Genomic DNA, 22,195 nt, shown 5'->3' with positions numbered 1-22,195 from the left:
TTTTTGAACTTTCTTTTTCTCCTGAAAAATAAAAATGATGAGTGTTTGGATAGGATCAGGAGGGAGGATGAGACTAAGGAGTGGCAAAAAGGAGGCTTTGAGTGCAAGTCAATCCAAATTTGTGTGTGTGCGTGTGTGTGTGTCTATACTGACAATGGTCAATTGACAAGAGCTGACAAAAGCCTATCCAAACCTAAATTCCCTTTCCTGCAAGATGCCCAGTACCTCATGAATGGTGGTGAGCACCTTTACTTGCTATTAGAGCACCGGGTGAACACCTAAAAGTTGACATAATAAATGATCTGAGGAAGGCAGTCACTATCAAGTCCAAGGATGGGCATTCTGTCTATTAAAGCTTGTATTGTGAATAAAACATAAACTCACCGGTAGAGTGATAAATGCTGCAGTATTTGTAATGATGATGGGTACCACATTTGACGAATGTTCTCAAACCTACATTATTAGTAGTAAATACTTGTATCATAAGAACACCTATAAGTGCCTGCCAAAAATAGCCTATGATGATCTAAATGGCCAAGAAAGGCAGAGGGCCTGATCCAACACCTATTTAAGACAATAAGAATCTTTTCATAAACCTCAATGAACATTGAATCAGAACCAGAGAAATTAAGTGACTAGTCCAAGTTCCCATCAGAAGTCTGTGCCAGAACCAAGAATTGAACTTGGATCCCATGAGTGCTAGTCCAGCCTTGACTACAAAACCATCCTGCCTCCCCCTATTGACAGACTGTGTGCCAAATTAGGGGTATGATTTCAGTACCACTTTAAGTCAGTCTAGTGGCTTCATGGAAATCCTCTGAGTTCGCTGTATAAAATGTAGGTTCATAAGTCACTTCCTGGATCCTTGAAGATCCTGTAGCCCCAAAGGTGTGACACTCTCTGGGGGTGCTTTCCATAGTGAGTAAAAGTGGCATCTTGAGCAAATGCGGTGCTCAAATTTGGACGTTAATATTTACAACTGTAACATTTTAAAACCAACAGACAACATAAAAAACATGTTGCTATGGTGATGTGATTATGACATTTATTACATTTGGATTTTACATTGCCAATACAACATATGGGCCAAAACAGAAACATTACAGTTCTTCCTGGGGAGCTCAGCAAGCCCTTCCTTCGAACGAGAAATGACCGACTGGCAGTATGTTTCTTTCCAGTATCCAATCAAAGCAAAGAGTGGGGGACATTCTCTGGCTTGTGTTATGTGGGAGGTCAGACTAGATTATCCTAGCGGGCCCAACTCTCACTTGCCAGAAGTGTCATGTATAATAAGAGATTGAATCAGGAGTGGGGCCAGATGGTGATCATCAAGTGTAGGACCCAAACCTCCAGGTTTCTAGTCTTAGTTTTCCTGTTGACTTGCTGTGTGCCTGCAGATAAAAGAATAACTTGCTATTTAGGAAAGTACTTAAGCACATGCTTACATCCATATGACTTCAGCATGTGCTGTGCTTTAAGTCTGTGTTTCAGAGCTTTCCTGAAACAAGATGTCTGTGCTTCCATTTGCCCATTTCTGGAATGGCTAAATAGCTACCTGCCTCATCTTAAAGTTCATAAATTCCATTCGACTTGAAGTCCGGATTCTAATGAGCCATCCTGCATACGGTTAAAGTGATAGGCTGTAAAAACAAACAGAAATCCTTTTTGTCAATGCATTCTCTTCTACAGAGAAGAAAGGACCAAAGAAACAACTTCTGTTATTACTGGAGGAGAAGAGCAATTCATTGTACTTTAGGATTCATATAGAAAGAAGGTGAATTTTGGATGGCAAGGAAAGTTTTTCATGTTGGGGCGGCCAAATCCTTTTGCAGGACATGTATCTAATAGCCCCCCTTCACCTGCATCATGGACACTGCACGTTAAATAGCCTCATGTTTAACAGCTGCACAAAACTGCCTGTTCTCTGTGACTGAGATCAGTCAAGTTGAAAGGATTATATTCTTTCCATTTGGTTTCCCAAAACTAAATAAGATCTTGTTAAGGTTTCTGCTGTGCATTAAGAAAAACGCAGAGCAGGAGAAAAAAAGAATGAAGGATTCATTCCTTTGAACTTGTGAAGATAAGACCATGTTTTAATGAGGAATGAGATGGATACTTCAGAAGGGAACTGCAGTACTGTAAATGGGTTTGAAAAAAGACACTGTAATAGAACACCAGATATTATTACCGGGTACAGTGCATCTGAGACACATCCTAGGAATCATCAAGGTCACATTTTGTAAACAAATTTTTGCATCTAGATGTGCTGCAATTTGCTACATGCTCAGAACTATAGATGGCAGATTTATAATCCATACATGCTAGTTTTTTTTACTCTCATTTCCATATCCCCGAAGAAGGATCTGATTATGTTTAATATTTCAGAGTCACTCATCCAACTAGACAATAGAATAATTCTATAACCCAGAATGACAAATCTTTTGATGAAACTGGGCTCTGGTTAAAAATACTTGATAAGCTCCTTTCTCTTTCATTTTATTTCAAAAATATTCTAATTATAGGGCAGTTGTCTAATAAAAACCTAGTATTTGCAGATCAGCTCTTTTAATATCTTTCAAACTATCATTATCAGCAAACCAGATAGAGAGAGATCTTTATACTGTAAGTCCATGATACATAAAATGAGCGGAGGCTATTCTTTGAATGAGAAAAGACTATGTAACTTCTGATTTAAATACCGTAATATATTATCACTCTGTAAATGCAAGAGAAATTTTGTGGTGTCTCATCCATTTTATAGTCTACTATTGAAACAAAGCAGTAATTAACTGGGAAAAGGGAAAAACTAATAATTTGGGAGTATGTTATAATGATAAAGCTTAGAGGGCAATAGGTGATTTGATAGGAACAGGATTTAAAAGTGGACTGCTTGCCTGAGCCTCCTGTGTATTCACATACTCACTCTTTGTCCCCGCACTGTAATCGAATCCAGTGCCGTGGGAATGCCATGTGCGTGGACGATCTCCAGTAGTACTAACTTCAGCAGGTAGCTGTTGTAATAAGAGAAGTGAGCCCAGGCTAAAAGGCCCATCTGAGCTCCAGTGGAGCTCCAGTGGAGCTCAGAATCTGAAGCTGCAACTGGCTCCAAATTTTGCAGATAGCCACTAAATGGACGGGAAAATAACCTTCTAGATGCAAATACTCGATGTCCAAGATCCAGATCCACAATTTGCTTCTTGAAACCAAAGTTATATGTTATCCACATCTCAGCATTTTGACTGAGTGTGAGGTGGTGTGAGGTGATCAGTGGCTATTGGGCTCTCAGGTACAGAGTACTTCTGAAAATCAAAATGGTGGATGGCTGGAGGCCAAACCAACAAGCTACAATGTTCACAAGAAAATGGGGACTGAAGTATCCAGATTTTCCTAAAATGATTTGGCCCATCTCTGCTTTAAAGTGCAATGTGATTATGATTCATCTAACTCACAGACCATATTAATGTTATCTAATCAGCCCTGCTTATTCAATTAAGAAGATGTGCTATTTCTCTTGGTGAATTGACAGGTGGTGCTTCTCAGATATGAATATCAGTCATTTTCCCCCTTCAGTCATGCACTGATTCCCATTTATCAAAATGACAGCCAGCCAGCGTGCCTCTCGAAATGTACTAATGAAATTAGCTGGAATCAATACTCCATTCAAAGTAACAAGATTAAGCCTATTGGAAAGTAGGTTTCATTTAATCATACTGACTGAAGATGACACTGTTTCAGAAGGGCCTGATTTCTGACAGAACCTGAGGTTGATCAGCACTGATCAGTGTCCTATACTTGTTGACCAGGTACATTTGCTATGAAAAATAAAACACTAGGGAAAATAATGCCGACAAATGTCTACAGTAGTGACACCATTCAAAGTTATCATAGATGTTATGACAAAGAGTTAGGAGACTTAGTACAAAACCTCATGAGAACTCCAAATTGCATCAGATTCTGGGCCAAATTATGCTCATATTTACACGATTGCCACCCCCCATTGACTGCACTGGTGCAGAATTTAGGCCAATATTTCTACATGGCACTTACATTCCTCTGAAAGAGTAATTCATATAGGCCCTAATTCAGCATGGTACTTAAGCATGTGCATAAATTTAAGCTCATGAGCAAGCCCACTGACATGAGTGAGACGACACACAGTTTTTAAATTGGCTGTGTGCTTAAAGGACTTCCTGAATTGGGGCCTTAACCCTCAACCCTCCCCTGTGAATTATTGTACCTATTTTATGGTGGAGAAACTGAGATCAGGGGCAAAATGAGCACTAGAACATCTCTACCAAATTGCTCACCAAACTGTCATCAATGGCGTGATGTGAAATCTCACACATCTCACCACTGGATCAGTGACTCCATTCAGACAGGGCAGAGATAATATTGCTGGTTTGAAGGCAGCAGCAGCTGGAAAAATCAATGGGATTTATAGCTACCAGCCTGAGTGAGAGAGTACAACTGCCACTGGTAACGCAGATAGACGTGACTTCCAAATGTTACATTCTGGGCTGCTCCTTGCATGCGCATACAGGGCAACTGTGCCCATGAGAGATGTCTTTCCTTTGCACCTGGCAAGAGTGTGTGATCTTTTGTCTTTGGGAACGTGGTACAGTTAACCCTGCCATTGTCCCCTCCAGGTTGGATTGCTGTAATGCACCGTGTGTGAGGCTACATGTCAAGGCCACTCAGGAACTGATGCTTGGTGCTGCTGCTGCTTTCCTAAGGAGCCCTAAATGGCACAGGATCCAGGCCCAAATTCTTAAAGGTATGTAGGTGCCTCAATACCGTAGAGGATCTGAGCCCTGGTTACTAGATTGACTATCTCTTTCCCTGTGCCGTACCAGCACAGATGAGATCAATAGAGAAGCTCCCTCCTTGTGAGAGGGAGAGCGCTGCTGGCAGAATGTTCTGCATAAGGGCTCCTTTGATTTGGAATTCATTCTCCTGCTAGTTCTGCCAATGCCTGGATCTGTTAGCCTGAGGGCCTGCTGCACGGCCTATCTTTTCTCCAGGGCATTTGGTAAGGATTGACTGAAGGTCTATAAAGTAGAGAAGGTATGATTGATTGATCACAGTTGAAAAAGGGAGTAATTTCTTAGGAAGGTCTGAGTCAGGATTTCAGCAGCTACAGGATCACGGTAAACAAGAGTCCCGGGTGTGGTGATAGGCAGATTTACAAAGGAGATGTGTGGAGACCAGGGCTGGTGCAAGGATGTTTCACACCCTAGGCGAAACTTCCACCTTGTGCCCTCCCCGACCCCTGCGGCAGCTCCCTGGCCCCACCTCCCCTGCCCTGAGGCGCCCACCCGCGGCACCTACCCCCCGCGGCAGCTCCCCACCCCCCCGGCCTGGGGAACCATGCGGCAGCTCCCCACCCCAGCTCACCTCTGTTCCGCCCCCTCCCCGAGCCCTGCAGTAGCTCCCCCACCTCCGCGCTGAGGCACCCCCCCTGCAGCAGCTCCCCGCCCTAAGGCGCCCCCCCCGTCAGCTCTCCCCCCAGACCGGGGAGCCGTGTGGCAGCTCCCTACCCCAGCTCACCTCTGCTCCGCCCCCTCCCTGAGCACGCCGTCGCTGCTCCGCTTCTCCTGCCTTCCAGGCTTGCGGCGCCAATCAGCTGATTGGCACCACAAGCCTGGGAGGCGGGAGAAGCAGAGCAGCGACGGTGTCCTCAGGGAAGGAGGCGGAGCAGAGGTGAGCTGGGGCGGGAAGTTCCCCTGCGTGCCGCCCCCACCCTTACTTGCTGCAGGTGGCCCTCCCTGCGCCCCCCTGCCCCAGCTCCCTCCGCCTAAATGCTGATGACGACCGGGGTGGCCGAAGATCCGGCTGCTGCAGTCGCCGCCGAAGAAAATGGCCCCCCCAAAATGCTAGTGCCCTAGGCGACCGCCTAGGTCGCCTAATAGGTTGCACCGGCCCTGGTGGAGACTGTTGTACTAAGGCATGACTGAACAGATCTGCCCAGCTAGGCTCTGAGACGGATCTTTTTACATTTGCATATTTCTGATCAAGTCTGTACGATGATTAGTTGTAATACCCCCCCCCCCCCCCTTTGACTGTTTACATGTGGGTGTATGTTGATTTTGCATGGATTAAGAGGGAAAGATGAATCTCAACATGTTTCCACTCCAATTATACAAAAATCCAGCCTCGCACAGGTTGTGTAATGCCCTGCATTCTATGGTCCTTTGTGCTACCTCTCCAGAAAGTCCTTATTCTAATTGCAGAGTGCCTGTACACTTTGTCAGCAGCTTGGGCCCTGAAATGAATCATGCTTTCATTACAATTCACTGAGAATTGTTTTCTCCTTAACAACCTTCCCCTGCCCAGACTGTTTCCAAACCCAGACCCCAGTGAAGTTAACTGCCTCACATGAGTAAATCCTCTGTAGATGCTGTCCCATGTCAGCCTCAATGCCCACTCCTTCACCTGTCTGAGCAGCTTATAATAATCCATTCTCCCGACAAGTGCTGACAGCAGCAGCTCTGTTAGTCTGGGCCCATTGAAGTGCATATGGTGACTAATTAAAAAGAAAAATGAGCTCAATGCTGTTCACTATGTGCTGAGTTAAATCTTAAGTGAACTTATAAACAACACCCTTAGTTCCCCTCACTTGTCTTGATTATTTGAGAAGCATATGCTGTGGGGTGACTGCCTCGGTTTTATACTGTTGGAAAGATGATCATCTCAAGAGCACTGAGCGGAAACAGCTTGAGTTACGAAGGTGTTTCCATACGGCTTGTGAAGAAGCTCTGCTGTTAAGGTTGTCAGTAGCTTTGTCATTGAATCTTATTTTATCTGGTCCCTTTATAGCAGCGATTTCTCAGCCTGGAGCTCTTGAGGTGCATACAGCATTTGGGGGTTCCACATCCCACACTCCCAGGGTATATTTACACTGCAGCATGAGCCCACCCCCCCTTCTGTCTACACACACAATTGCTGCCAGAACCCCACTGCTGGAGCCCTGGGGTAGCGGCAGCTGGGCTCCGGCAGCTATTTAAAGGGCCCAGGGCAGTAGAGGCAGTGGGAGCCCTGGCCCTTTAAATAATCCCCGGAGCCCTGCTGCCGCTACCCCAGGGCTCCAGCAGTGGGTTTCTGACAGCAATTTAAAGGGCCTGGGGCTCCAGTCGCTACTAGGAGCCGCAGGCCCTTTAAATTGCCGCCTGGGGAAGCCGGGCCACCCTGGTACGGCGCACCGGCTCTTGCACAAGCAAGAGAAGTTCTTCAAAAGGTGCCTCTCCATATTGCTGGCTCTGGTCGCTGGGAGCGCACAGACCAAAATGACTATTCGGCAGGATGTGTTAGTGGGCTGGTCAAATGTCCTGTCACGTGTAGGGCAGGCAGTCAAGTTTTCTCACACTGCAGCCTGGTCAAAAGGCTACGTTTGGGGAGGGTGCTAGGGTGATGTCCCGACATTGCATTGTGATATTTGTATCATGATACTGCATCTGTGTGTGGTGATGCACAGTTGTGATGATGCAATTTCCACTATACAACCTCACTTTGCAAAGACTTATGAATGTGTTTAACTTTGCACACTGCATGGAGTCCAATTGATCTCAAAAGAACTAACCCACAGTGCAGAAGATTAAGCAACATCAGAAGCCTTTGCAACATCTGGATAGGAGGTGGACCTCTGCAACCTCTTTCAGCGGTGTGGAGACACAGAAGGTGGCTGATTGTCATTGCTTTGTGGAGCGTCACTGATTGATTTCATTTTCACTTTCCCGTCTAAGTGTGAGTCAGCACATTCTTTAGTGAATATGTTTAACTGAATTTTCCTGACATTCAATATCCACCGGCATACTTACCTTTGTTATATATTCACTGAGGATTCAAAAGTATAGTGTGCACCCAGGGGTGAAAGTAACTTACAGGACTTACCGGTACTGCCGGAGTCCTGAGGTGGGCGTGGCCTCATCCGGAAGAGGCGGGCCCTCTCAAGATTTAAAGGCCCTGGGGCACCAGCTGTGAATGGGAGCCCCAGGGCCTTTAAATCAACCTGGGGCTCCCAGCTGCAGAGGTGGCTGGGAGCCCCCGGGGCTCAGGGGCAAATTAAAGGGCCTGGGGCTCTGGCCACTGCAGAGCTCCGGGCCCTTTAAATCTCCACCGCAGCTCCAGCTGCCAGAGCTGCAGGTGGGATTTAAAGGGCCCGGAGCGCCTGCCACTGCGGGGTGCCCCAAGCCCTTTAAATCCCGGCCCCATCCCAGCCGCCAGAGCCGCGGGTGGAATTTAAAGGGCTCTAGGCAGCCCACAGCCGCGGGAGCTCTGAGCCCTTTAAATCCCGGCCCCAGCCCGGCCGCCGGAGCCGTGGGCGGGATTTAAAGGGCTCGGAGCCCAGAGCCCTTTAAATCCCCACTGCGGAAGCCGGTGCGGTCTGGCACGGTGTACTGGCTCTTGCTGGTACGCCGGACTGTACCGTACCGGCTTACTTTCACCTCTGTGTGCACCACATCCATACAAAAGACACAGTCACTGCCCCAAAGAGTTGACATTCTAAGGGTCTGAATTTGAACTACTCAGTATGAAATAGGCGATAACTGAAAAACGTATCTAAAGTGTGTATTTCCAGGATTTTGTGGTCTTTTGAGAGGTAGTGTGGCCCAGGGGATCGGGTATTGTACTGGGACTCAGAAGATGTAGGTTCTTTTCCTCGCTGTGCTCCTGGGTGACCTTGGGCACCTGTGCCTCAGTTTCACCACCTTTAAAATGAGGGTTGGGGGAAAGGGGAAGGAGATTTATCATCTTTGTAAAGCACGTGCTTTAAGTGAAATCTACAGCTGAAAAATCCTCAATATTATTTTGTCAAAGATTAATCTTTACTTCATAGACGTGTTTAAGTATGAGAATGTATTTAAATGTGCAACTGAGCAAAAGCCCAAAAGATAGGTGAGTTCATGGGAAAACTCGCTCTTTAATAGTAACTAACAATGGCCAGTACAACAAAAGCAGACCCAGTTTTCTCGGGTTTTTTATGACAGCTTGTTTCTATAGACTATGGATTTCCAAACATCACAGAATAGCTGATAATGGCTTCAGCTAATAGATCATAAATGGCAAAGGACTGCACAAATTAGCTCATCATCTTAAAAATCAATAGCATAGAGGCTGTGTGTTCCAAATAGTGACAGAACTAATCTGAGGATGTTGCCCGATTCAGCAATTGAATGGAAATACCATTACAGAACCAGATGCTTCCCTACCATTCTCCCCCCTCCCCTTTTTCTCTTTTTTTGCAAGCCGTTCATATTCTATCGGTGCTAACAACTGCAACTAACTCTTCTGTGTATCTGAAGCCCCTTGAAATGAAAAGAGGCACCAAAATAAAGAATTAGCAACATGGTAAATGTTATGCCACCAGGGTTAAGTTTGGCCCTTGTCTTACCCAAACAGGGGAGTAAGATTTCTTTACCACCTATTTCCATTTGCTGTCTCAGTAAGATCTTGTGTTCAGGTCTGGAACATAACCCAGTCTCATTGCAAGCAACTGGGTAGGTAGGGAGCCATAGAAGGATGAGGAATGGGGAACCTTTGGCTAGCTGATCCGGCGGGTAGTGTAGACCTGCCCACATCACTCCTTGCTGAAGGCTCTGTCTGGAGGCACAATATAACCCTAAAGTAACTTGCTGATTAACAAGAATCCATCCCGGCCGTGGGGTAGAGTGCCACTCCACCACATCGTAGGCCTGGTATTAAAAGCAGATTTGACAATCATAGAGACTTGATTTTGCACCATTATCCTAAAGTTCACTGCATCATTGGTTTAACTCCACTTGAACAGTGTGGTCAACTGGGCTGATGATAATCTCCAGTCCATCGGAGTGACTGCAAATGTGATCAACATCAGAACCTAGCCTATCCGTTTTCCAGGGACAGCAGGGAAATCTGCTAAATTCACATGAATGAGATAGTGAGAGCAATGCATGGAATTCTACTCCATCTACAAGAATAACTCCAGCCCTCCTCATCATACAGTGCCTCAGACAATTTATCTGGGATTCTCTCTCTCTCTCCATACTTTACACATTAGTTGTTTTTTCCTCACTGATCCCTGTGCTGTCACATTACTCCCAGCAGTCTACTTCAAGAACAGAAGTGAGTTTCATTATCATAGCAAAATTGCAGTATGAGAGAGATAGGTGACAGCCTCACAGAATCAGGGGAGGGGGAGAGGGCAGAAAGAAACCGGGTCCATTGTAAATATCAAAAATAAAGCGCTTTAATACAAGATCCCCCAAAGAATCCATTAATTTGACTCACAAAATCCCACTAACAATAATCCTGGGAAATCATCCCTACTACATAAAATCTACTTCTAAAGGCCAGACAGAATCAGGCAAAAAAATCCTTGTGGTGAGATGCAAGCTTCATTAAGTACTGAGCTGCTATGCTCTGGAGAGCAGCTTTATAGTTTCTTAGCTCCACCCCCTCTTGGTTCCATCCAGTCTTTTCCCTCCACCTCAGTGTTATTCCCCTCCCACTCCATTTTGTGTGTGTGTGTGTGTGTGTGTGTGTAAACAAACAAACAAACAAAAAGGTTAAAAGAAACAAAACATTCCACCTTACTTGCTCTGGATTGGAAGAAGAGGCCACCAATAACAAACCATCCAAGGGAAAACAAAATCAGAACAAATCAAGCTAACTAATATTTGACAGTTTTCCACTCTCCACTGGGAAGTTCCAGAGCTGTTTTCCTTGCAGTACTGCATTCTAGCTCCAGGTGGTGCTGTCTAAAAGTATAAATAGCACCACTTACCACACCCCTTGCTTTCAGGGATCTAACATGGAGTCAAGCAGATGCTGTGGTTTCTCCTGCTTCCAGAGAAAACTATCAAAAAACATTGCCTTAAGGTAAGAATGCCCTCTTAGTCTCTGTTCTTTAGACCAAATGGAAGATGCTAGCTCTGCAGCTTGTCCCTTGCAGCTGGGTCTCCTCTTCCCTTGGAGACTTTATGTATATCTCAGGAAGGCTTTTTAATCTCTCTTTGAATTAACCCTTCCAGGGTTTTATTTCTTAGCTTTCTCTGTTTCCAGTGGCAACTTGCACGGTCACAATTGTCCTTGAGAGTATTTAAAAGGACCTCCTGATTATGGGCACAAGCATACCGTCCTTAGAGACTGACTAGCAACTAGCATGTTATTCCATGAATAGTTCCACTGAAAGTAGTGAGGAGGAATTTGAGTAAGGACAGCAGAATCTGGCCCTGAGAGAAGCTTGTTTGAGGACAAATGACTCTTGTGCAACCAGAGTATTTTCTCCTGGCACGCCAATCCTGACAGGTTGATGGCATGTTATTGCCACATTCGGGTATGCTTCTGAGCTGGTGCAAATTGGACATTCAGGTCTTGTGGCTTAGGTACTGGGCTAGGATTCAGGAGAAAAGGCTTCAATAATGCCCAACTCCTTTGCAGACCTCCTGGGCAATCCCTGGTGACTTGTTTAATCTTTCTGTGCCTCTCTTCCGGCCCATAAACAGGGATAATTGCCTCCAATCCCTTTTCTATTTAAATTGTAAACTCGGGTGGGGAATGTCTCTTTCTGTGTGCCTGCACAGTGCCTAACACAATAGGGCTGATTTTTGAAGTATTTAGGCATTACTATACTACTACCACTATTAACCACTCCTGTCAAAAGCAACAGAGGGTCCTGTGGCACCTTTAAGACTAACAGAAGTATTGGGAGCATAAGCTTTCGTGGGTAAGAACTTCACTTCTTCAGTTGCAAGTAATGGAAAACTCCAGAGGCAGGTATAAATCAGACTCCTGTCAAGACATTAAACAATCAGAGCATTCAAGCCTGAGGACAAATCAAGAAGTCCACCTGACAAAATTGTGGTCACAAAAGGTCAAGAGACTCTTTAGAATTTATCAGGTGACCTTTTTTCACCCCTCTATCAATCAGCTTTATTCTCCTTTAGTTTGCCCCATAGAGCTGTTTTCCTATAGTTATCGTTGGCATCTAGAGTTCCTTCAAACATTTCAGCGGCTAGGAAACAAAACATTATGAACATGAATAAATTATGCTTATACCTGGCACTGAAGCCTGCAGCTCAGATAAATTATTAGTGGGGTTTTTTGAGAGACAAACCTCCTCTCAGAAATCATTGTCTTTAATGTAGTGATGGGTTCTGATTTAGCTTTCCTATAATGTCACTTTTTCCCTTGCACATTCTGCTCAGGCCGTGAACCTGAGTGCATATTTAAATGCTTCACAATACATTAGTATTAAAAATGTATCAGTTATTTTCCTTTCCACAGTGCCTAGTGCACTTAAATGCATCTTGAACCAGATGCATTATCCAATCAGTAACTGGTTTGGCAGGCTTTTTAAAAAAATAAAAAATGAAGCCATTTTGAGAATCAAAACAAAACATCTTCATTGGAGCCAGAGTACATGAATCAGCATTAAAACCAAACTAGGACTCTTTTTTTAATGTTCATTTAAGTGTTCCAGCAAAATGCTCAGACATGGTTGTTTGCTAGCATGGGTATCAATAACATACCCACAGTAAAGCTAAATTGGTCAAAACAGCAGGAACAAGTGGACAAGTACTAAGAAGGACTTGAAACAATGTAAGATTAAACTAAATCTACATGCCCTGTATAGCTTTCTAACTATGGTCTCCTTTCATAAGCTAGTAATAGCTCCCTGGGGGGGTGCACATAACACAGCCTGTAATTTCTTTCCTCGCCCCAAAATTACACTTAGCTTGAATCTAGGAAATAGCTTTTCTTTACTTGAAGTTAAAATGTAGGATAAAAAGGGTAATTGAGGATCATTCTAGTAGCTCGGAGACACCTTATTTTAAAACTCACAAGGCTGGATTGTGCCATGTCTGCACGGCCCTGCACTGGGACTATTGGATGAACTGCAGCAGCTCAAGGAATGATTGGGGAGAGCTAGAATCCCTCCCTGCGCATCCCATTGCACAGGGGATGTGCTGGTTGCAACACTGGGGCCCTGCTGTCCCCCATTTCAAGGATGATCGCTCGTTTCAATCTCAGCGTTATCTACATTCCACGCAAATATATCCCCTGGCTTTTATTTCTAGAATGTATTTACGCTGGAGGTAAAGAATTGTGAAGCTTACACTACCGCTTTATGGCCCGCTCCATTTTCAAGAGAATCCAGGCTGCCTGAATCAAATGAGACACCAGGAGCCCTGAGAACATTAAAAGCCATTTAAAGCTATTCTGCTTCCATCTTTTACTGCGGCACTCACTGCTGGTGAGAATGAAGGCTGCGGGGGAGAATGTTAATGTAATGAATATTCATTAAATTATGTTACTCTTGCTCACAATGGGTCCCATCAGGTTCCTCCAACAATGGAGGATGCTCTTTGGAAGTTTTTTTGCTTGTTGGTGTTTAATGACTTTATGTAGCTCAGAAGGAGCTTAAGGGGTAGTTATAGACTTCCTAGTTAGGCGTTGTATAAAGGTTTTATCAGCATGAGTTGTGATGGGTGCATTGTGCCCAAGTGGTGACATTATGAATGAGTTATGCAGATCCGTTGAGCAGCAGGAGTTTCAAAAACTAGGCTGTTCGCCTGAAATTAAGTTCAGTGTTCTAAAAAATAAGCTAAAAATATAGGTGATGTGCCACAGATGTTGCTTCTCAGGGCTGTCCCTAAGCACAAGTAAGAGGACTAGTTATTTGAGTATTCACATTGCATTAGCAACAAGTCTGAGGGCTAGTTACTGGCAAGAGTGGGTGGTGGTGCTCTAGTCAAGGTCTTTAAAAATTGGTAGATGTGTCTGCTGAAAATGGTAAATAGAGAAATATTTACCAGTGTAGGCATTTAAAGTGGCGTCACTGGGTTTCAGGGACAACATGCTTTTGAAATGATTTGCACAGTTCACAACTCTTCCTGAGCTGTGGCTTCAGGCAGACATCGGGAGTTGATGCTACTGCATCCCATTCATTCAGAAGCTTTTTTTTTTTTTTCTTTTTTTCCCCAACCATAATATTTGTTAAATGAGAGCTTAAATTCTGCAGAAACTGATGGGACCATTAGAAAAGTTCTAATACAGTGTACCAGGTTAGTCCAGGCAGCTGATTTTTCCCCAGTCCAACAGTGGGGCTTATAAATTGCACACCCAAGTCTCCAACCCCTTGGCTGTCAGTGATTCTAGAGAAAAAAGGCCCATTAGCTCTGACAGCCAGCTTTCTCCTTGGGGTCCCACTTATCTGAAGTTAGGGTGACCAGATAGCAAAGGTGAAAAATCGGGAAAGGGGGTGGGGGGTGATTGGCACCTATATAAGACAAAGCCCCAAATATTGGGACTGTCCCTATAAAATCGGGACATCTGGTCACCCTGTCTGAAGTCTGGTGCTGGGTCTTTGGTCCTGCTGGTTTCCATATTGCCTTGCGAAGGGGTGCAGCTGAGACATGCAGTTAGCAAGGTGATAAGTATACTATACAGCTGATTTAAAGTTAAAGACTATACCTGGGCAGTCAATTAATCGCAGTTAATGCATGTGATTAATGCAAAACAAATAAACTAGATTAAAAAAATTGTTGTGACTAATCGCAGTTTTAATCGCACTGTTAAACAATAGTAGAATAACAATTTAAATTTATTATAAATATTTTGGATATTTTACTACATTTTCAAATATATTTATTTCAATTACAACATAGAATACAAAGTGTTCGGTGCTCACTTAATATTATTATTTTTTATTACAAATATTTGCACTGTAAAAAAAACAACAACAACAAATAGTATTGTTCAATTCACCTCATACAAGGCCACTCAGTCCTACTTCTTTTTCAGCCAATTGCTAAGACAAGCAAATAATGCTGCCCGCTTCTTATTTACAATGTCACCTGAAAGTGAGAACAAGTATTTGCATGGCACTTTTGTAGCTGGCATTGCAAGGTATTTACATGCCAGATATGCTAAACATTCACATACCCCTTCATGCTTCAATTTGTAGGCTCTAAAGTTTTACATTGTTTTGTTTTTGAGTGCAGTTACGTAAAAACAAATCTACATTTGTAAGTTACGCTTTCATGATAAAGAGATTGCACAACAGTACTTGTATCAGGTGAATTGAAAAATACTATTTCTTTTGTTTATCTTTTTGCAGTGCAAATATTTGTAATAAAAATAATAATATAAAGTGAACATTGTACACTTTGTGTTGTGTTGTAATTGAAATCAAAATATTTGAAAATGTAGAAAAACCTCCAAAAACATTTCTAATACATTTAAACTGGTATTCTATTATTGTTTAACAGTGTGATTAAAACTGCAATTAATTGCGACTATACCTTTCATTACTTGGACTCTCCTAGCAGCTTATCAAGGCAAGTCAGGGCTGAAGAAACAAAACATTATGTTACATGGGGTTTACAGGGACATTGGCTCACGTTTTGGCGGACCGATCATTTTCCATTAGGTTTAGCTGAATTTTTCAGTGATTGAGGTCTCCAAGGCCAGTGCTGTCTCTACAATGAGAATATATTTTACTGTTGGGATCTACCTATTATGGGAGATAATATGGCAATCTTGAAGCATTATTAATGGTTGCATTGCTGTGTAGCACCCAGTCATTCACTGCCCACAGCAGGCAGCCATAGGTCAAATTGTGGGCAGGCAATATTTAATCCAACTCTACAATCCAAAGTACATTTATTTTAGGGAAATATGAGACAACATACAATTTGCTCTGGTGAATAAATAAAGTGACTGGGGTTTATTTACTAAGCCCTTTAAGTAAACTTTAGGTTAGTATTTCAATGCCTGTGGAATGATCAAGCTGAATCAACACTAAGGACATTGTGCGAAGAGCTTCAGGACCTAATAAAACTCAGGAATGTGCAACATGGTGGCAGATGAAATTAATAGAGAGAGAAGGGCAAGATAATGGCACATCTTGTAAGCTATTTTTATGTAGCAATGAGTTCCAAATTAATTGTGATTTCCATGGGGGTGAGCTCAATAAGCATAGCAGTGGTTCAGTAAGCAAGTAGATGGGTAAACTGTATTATGAAAAGGCTAGACTATTTTGAGAGAGAGAAAAGGTGAGTGAGGTAATATCGTTTACTGGACAAACTATTGGTGAAAGAGAGAAGCTTTCAAGCTCCACAGAGCTCCTCTTCAGAATATTCTTCATAGAATGTTTTATGATATTTATTTGTGCAATGTATCTAATGGATCATTTTTAAAGGACCTAGCACTGAAATAGCAAAGGTTATAAAAACACAGCAGGGCTGTTGATCAGTTCTACATCCTATTTTAGATGTGATCATATTCTGGCTGATTGTGAAGGTGTTCAAGATATATGTTACAAATGAAGCTATGCAGACAGGGAGCTGTGGGGAATGGGAACAGCTGGGGGCTTCTGCATGGATCCTTGGAGGTCAACGTGGTTTAAAGGTGATCCCATGGCCTTTCCCATGGGGAGGAAGAAACTCTGCCTTCCTGATTGGGGGAACACACAAGGGGATCCACACAGGATCTCCCTCCTGAGCTCCCTCCCATGGCTTTTATTGCAGACGGCAATGATCTGACCCCGCCCCCCATAATAATTAGTAGCAGAGTGGACTGAGTATTCTGACCCCAATTCAGCCAGGTAACTAAACCTAATGTGCTTAGCCCCACTGATGTGCTTAAAGTTAGGCACTAGAAGTGGTCAAATTTTTTCAAAGAAACATTTTAATAAAACAACGGCCTTTTTCAAAACTGGAAATGTGAGTGAACATTTTTCATTTTGTAGAAATTTGGGTGGGTTTTTTTTTGTTGGGGGGGGGGTTCATTTTGTGTTTTACAAAACCCCAAACTGATTTTTTTTTTTCATTTTTGTATATTGTCTTTTGCCCCACCTTTTTCAGTGGCAAAAGATGGGAAGAAGGCAGGAAAGAAGAGAAAAAAACAAGGGCAAAAGTTTTTGATTAAAAAGAATCTGTGATGAAAAATGTTGATTAAAGTTTTTTTCCCCATCTGTAAACAGAAAAATATTTTTCTGTTTTTCAAAATTTGTCACAAATAAAATTAAACTCTGGGCCAGAGGGCTCAGCATCTGGCAGGACTGAAGCCTAAAATACCTACCACTTTATACCAATGTTCAGTTGTTTCAGATGCTAACTAGGTCCTTTTCTTTTTCTAAACAGGGAACATGGGATCTGACTAATATTTTCCTGAAAAGCTAAAAGTGTCATCACCACAGACATGATTGTTTAAAAGATGCAGTTTTGTGCTTGATTAACTCAGTATCATTATTTCATATCAAAAAGAAATTTGGCTGGGGATAAGTCTATAATATCCCAGGTGGAAAACTCACAGGTGGAATTTATTTGTAATGTATCCGAAGATGCTCCCTGCATACATTTAAAATATATACTAGAACAGATAACAATAGAGAATTGTCACAATCAGATCTCTGGGCTAGTAGAACACATGTACTCCTAAAATTCTCCCTACAAGGCCTGAGGCAAAGCCCCTTGACATCAATCGGTGTCTTTCCATTGACTTCAGAGGGTTTGAGTCAGACCTATAGGGCGTTGTCTGTGCTTTGGAAATAACCCATGCTAGAGTTCATCATGGTGCTCCATTTTAAGGTTATATTACTGGAAAGAAGACAGTATAAAGCTTGTGTGATACGTGGATAGGCTGCAGCCCACATATCATCTATTCTTTGACATTTCCAACCCAACTTTGCAAGATCAAGAACGTCAGATAATTCTGATCTACCTCAGCTTAACTTTGGAACGCTTGGCTTAACTGAACCCAGATTCTGAACCTTCAGGTGTTCATTTGTCACTACTTTTAAATGTGACTTTTCTGGCATCTGTGGCAAGCCTTTCAATGGTGTGCTTCTTTTTCTGTTGAATAACTGAGGTTCTCCATCCTGTTCCTCTGGGTGCACTTGTGGTAGGGCCCTGGCCTAGGATTGGAGAGATCTGGGTTCAAATCCCCACCTTGTTACAGGCTCCCTGTGTAATCTTGGTCAAATCACTTAATCTCTCAGTGTAAAAGAGGAATAATAATGTTTTCTTTACCCAGTCTTGTCTATTTAGAGTGTAAATCTTTGGGATGTGGGCTGTCTCTTAATAAGCACTCTTATAGTGTCTAAGACAACGGGACCCCAGTTGCCGTATAATTCAATAATAGTCCAATGAGTGTTTTACCACTGACTTTAATGATTGCTATGACCGCTCGTAATATTTATTTGCGAGATGCTTCCCATTCTAAAACTAAGCTCCTTGTAATCCTCCTTTTTGGTAACTGAAAAATTGTTCTCTGCTCCCTGTATTCCAGCTCCGTCCCTGACACAATCCCTTTTTCTTATACTGTCAAGCTTTTTACTGTACTCAATTCCAGCCCCCTCTTGCGCCCCTGTCCCCCACGTGAATGGTCATTTTGAGTGATCTGCCTCCAACACTTCCAGAGTGGAGCTGGAGTCTATTAAGATTTAAAGAGATCTAATGCAAGCAGACAGGCAATAGTGGGGATTTAATTTAGTGATAAAAAGAATGTAATCAAATCTCATCATGTGGACATAGAACCATTACCAGAATTGCAGATTGTTTTCATACTTCAATACCCTCTCCATTATGAAGCAATTAACTCTCTCTCATATTTTTTTAAAGAACAATAGCATTTGTTTCACATGATGCTTCTGCCTCTATTCAGATGTGCGCTACATGTTGGATGAATCTTTACTTTGTAAGAGGGTTCATATACTTCACGTGGTCACGACTCCACAAACTGTCTTTAATTTTGATATATAAAATAACTTAGATCAGAATGTATGTTTTAGGGTCGCTTGTTTTAATGTGCAGTTTTTCAGTGGAATGATTGTTGCTTCTTCCGGAAGGAACCAGCTGTAAAAACTCTTCTGAGTGGCTGCCCCCTCATTAGGTGGTATGGATTTAGCAAATGATTTTATTTCTTTGCCTTCATTTGCAATTGCCTCCGATAATCATGCTAAATCTAGATTACCAGCATGATTTGCATTAGCGGGTTTATGCCACCATTCTTCGAACATCTGGTGTAGTTCACAACTGCAAATGCCTGCCTTGGCCTTCCATTCTTTCCTTTAGCTCCTTTTTTATTCTTTTTGCAGCTCTTTGTACTAATCAGCAACAATCAGAGGAGAGAGCTGGTGTGCTGAGGAAGCACAATCTATACACTTTCAAGGGAGCATGGTGCTGTAATTCCCTCCGCGCTTGGAGAAATAAAATAATGACTGAAATTTACATTGACTCAAAGTGAACAAAAATTTACATTTTCTTAATACCAACCCCCCTGCCCCCCAAACAAAAACCTCAACCACATTAGGATTACTACATTTTTAAAGTGCAGGAAAATTCAGATTGAGTTGAGGGCATTCTTATAATTCAGTGTTGTAAGATGGGGGGCAGAGGGAAGAAGTCCTGGTGGTATTATTAACTTTAACCTAGAATTCCTGGGTCTCAACCAATATCTGCTATTAGCTTGTATTTTTTTTTAATTACTGCATTTATCTGAAGCCTTTCCTTGGAGGAGGGTTCCAAAGGGCTTTATAAACCATGATGAATGTTCCAGACTTCGTTTATAAGAGATGGGCAAGATGCAGGAATTACTGCTTGAAATTCTCTAGCTTGTGGTATGCACGAGGTCAGAGTAGATTATCATAATGGTTTAAAAACCTCTGGGGGAGATCCTGACCCTATTAAACTCAATGGGAGTTTTGCTGTTGACTTCAGTAGGGCTAGGATTTTTCCCTATGTGTCTATTATTAACAACTTGTTTGTTATACTTGAAAAATGTGCTTACGCGGTGTTTCTCAAACTGGGGTCGCCGCTTGTGTAGGGAAAGTCCCTGGCGGGCCAGTTTGTTTACCTGCCCCATCCACAGGTCCGGCTGATCATGGATCCAGGCCAATGTGAGCTGCTGGAAGCGGCGTGGGCCGAGGGACTTACTGGCCACTGCTTCTAGCAGTCCCCATTGGCCTGCAGCGGCGAACCGTGGTCAGTGGGAGCCGCGATCGGCTGGACCTGCGGATGGGGCAGGTAAACAAACCGGCCCGGCCCGACAGGGGCTTTCCCTACACAAGCGGTGACTCCAGTTTGAGAAACACTGTGCTTAAGGAAGCACACAACACTACACAACCTGTTTGTGGAGAACTCCAGGGGGAAGCCCTGAGGGGAGCCTAAGAGGAATGCATGGAGAAAGTCAGCCCAGGGGCTGATGAGGAAGCAGATTATCTTCGACAGGAACAAATTGCCCTGTTAATAAATTAAAAAGGTAATATAGAAAGAGAGTCTAGAGTCATCTGCGGTCGGGGTTGGATGTAGCCCCTCAATGCAGTGGGTGACCATCCTCAGCAGCAACCTCTACCCCAGCACTGCAATCCTAATCCTGACCCAGTGAGGGGGTCATGCGGGGTGACGGCATGCGGGCTGCTTGCCCCACACTCACCCCGCAGTGTTGGCTCCTGTCCTGTGGGGCTGGGCTCAGCTCCCCTCCCTGGGATGTTGTGCCCCGGCACACAGGATCGCATCACCATTCAAGTTTGATGGAGAAGTGGCCAGGCCAAACCTGTGTGAGTGGGGCTGCGACCTGGCGTGCAGGATCACTGCGCCACTCAGGTTTGGCCCAGCCGCCCCTCCATAAATCCTGAGTGGTGCTGCTATCCTGGGCACCAGGTTGCAGTGCGTGGAGTGGAGAGCTGCGCCCAGCCCCGCAAGACAGGAGCCACTGCTGTGGGGTGAGTGCTGTGGGTGGACTTGTTCTTCAAATCCCCTTGCCCCCCCCATACACTCTGGGGCCTCCCTGGCTCCTGTGTGCACTGGGATGGAAATAAGGTTGCAGTGTTGGGGTGGAGAGTGCTGCTGAGGGTGGTTGGTGCCCCACCAGCAGTTTAAGATAGCACACCCATTGAATCGGGTGGCTACAGCTGTCCCTGACCATAGACAACTGGAACTCCGAGAGAGAGAGAGAGAAGTGTATGTTTGCCTGGTTTTGCCCTTGGTTTCATGGTTTCTGTGGGTGCAATTGAACGCGTGAATCCGTGCTAGGGCTGCCCCTGTCAGTGGTGTCTAGACTCGCCCTACAACAAAGGAAAAGGTGTGCCCTCAAGAGTCCCCTGTGCTTCTATTTGTCGATCTCAGAATGCAAGAAGCCTTTTTACTTTTGATGTTCATCCTAGAGCTCACGCCACCTTATGTTGGTTTGATTATCCTTCACCCCTTCTTTGCTTTCCTGAGGGTCTGGAGTACAGGCTGAGGCTTCTGGGGAGTTTAGCCACGCTGCTATGATCCTCCGTCTGGTCTGATCTCCTTCCCTGTCGCTCCATCAACAAGCGCTTAGCTCCCTGTTTCCTGGAATACAACTTTTTGCTTCAGGCTGAAACCAGTGGCTTGTGGTTAGTTTAGTCTGGGCTCTGAGCGGCTCTAGCAGCGTATACATTCTTCCCCTCTATGGCCCTGATCCAACAAAGCACTTCAGCACATACTTAACTTTAAATCAACTTAAGCACATGCTTTAGTGCTTTGCTGTATTACAGCCCAAGAGGAAGCCGCGTGTGTATTGTTGGATTCCTTCAACTTGAATCTTACCCATCTAAAATGTTGCCCTTTTCTGCACAGAGGAGGAAACCCAATTAATATGGCTCAGGCCCTTGGATGCCTGATCAATAACATGCCCTTAGCTTTGAGAACAGGTTAAATATTCAAGGGCAGAGTTTAATGGCTGCATAGTATGCACCCCTAAAGATGAGCTATTTCATGCAAAACCCGACTTCCGCTGCTTAATGGCCTCCAAGAAGGCCTCTGTGCTTGAGGTGCTATATGTGTTAATGGAAATAACCTTATCAGAAATCTTATCTTGTATTCTTTTTGATCTTCCTGATCAAATTGCCAGCATAATTGCCTATACAAAGATGAACAGAGATGCAAAGTTGTGCTATAAATTCAGCTGTTTGGGCCCTGCTTGTTAATGCCAAAAAGCCTTGAAAAAGCACTTGGACTCCACAGGGGAGAGATAAATTAGACCCCAGATGACATGACTGAATTTTATACTACCAATGGGGTATCTCTTTTAAGTTAAATTAGATAATGTTAGAATCCACCACACAGCATCACACTTTTATTTTAGGGGATTTGGTTTCAAATCAGATTTGAAAATTTAAATCCAATTGTGACAGAGTGCAGGGAGGGAACAGGTGAGCCTGCATTCAGATGGCTCTGACACCCATTAG

The 22,195-nt window shown here is 43.7% G+C and overlaps 1 protein-coding gene across 5 annotated transcripts in view; it reads left to right on the top strand.

The window, feature by feature from the left end:
* The window catches only part of GALNT9 (polypeptide N-acetylgalactosaminyltransferase 9), a 681,070-nt gene that overhangs the window by 350,379 nt on the left and 308,496 nt on the right, over nucleotides 1-22,195 (top strand). For 3 of the 5 annotated variants that reach the window (XM_034791125.1, XM_034791126.1, XM_034791124.1), the window contains one exon: nucleotides 4,647-4,774. The exons of 1 other annotated variant lie outside the window; for it this stretch is intronic. In XM_034791125.1, coding sequence (XP_034647016.1) covers nucleotides 4,705-4,774 — 70 coding nt within the window. In that variant the 5' untranslated portion in view covers nucleotides 4,647-4,704. Of the gene's footprint in view, nucleotides 1-4,646; nucleotides 4,775-10,777; nucleotides 10,855-22,195 lie in introns of those variants that run through there. One more of the 5 variants, XM_034791127.1, reaches the window with a different exon arrangement.

The sequence above is a fragment of the Trachemys scripta genome, chromosome 15 (genome assembly GCF_013100865.1).
Source record: "Trachemys scripta elegans isolate TJP31775 chromosome 15, CAS_Tse_1.0, whole genome shotgun sequence".
Classification (NCBI taxonomy): Eukaryota; Metazoa; Chordata; order Testudines; family Emydidae; genus Trachemys; species Trachemys scripta.
The sequence above is the reverse complement of the archived record's forward strand: the minus strand, read 5'-3'. Positions and strand labels throughout refer to the sequence as shown.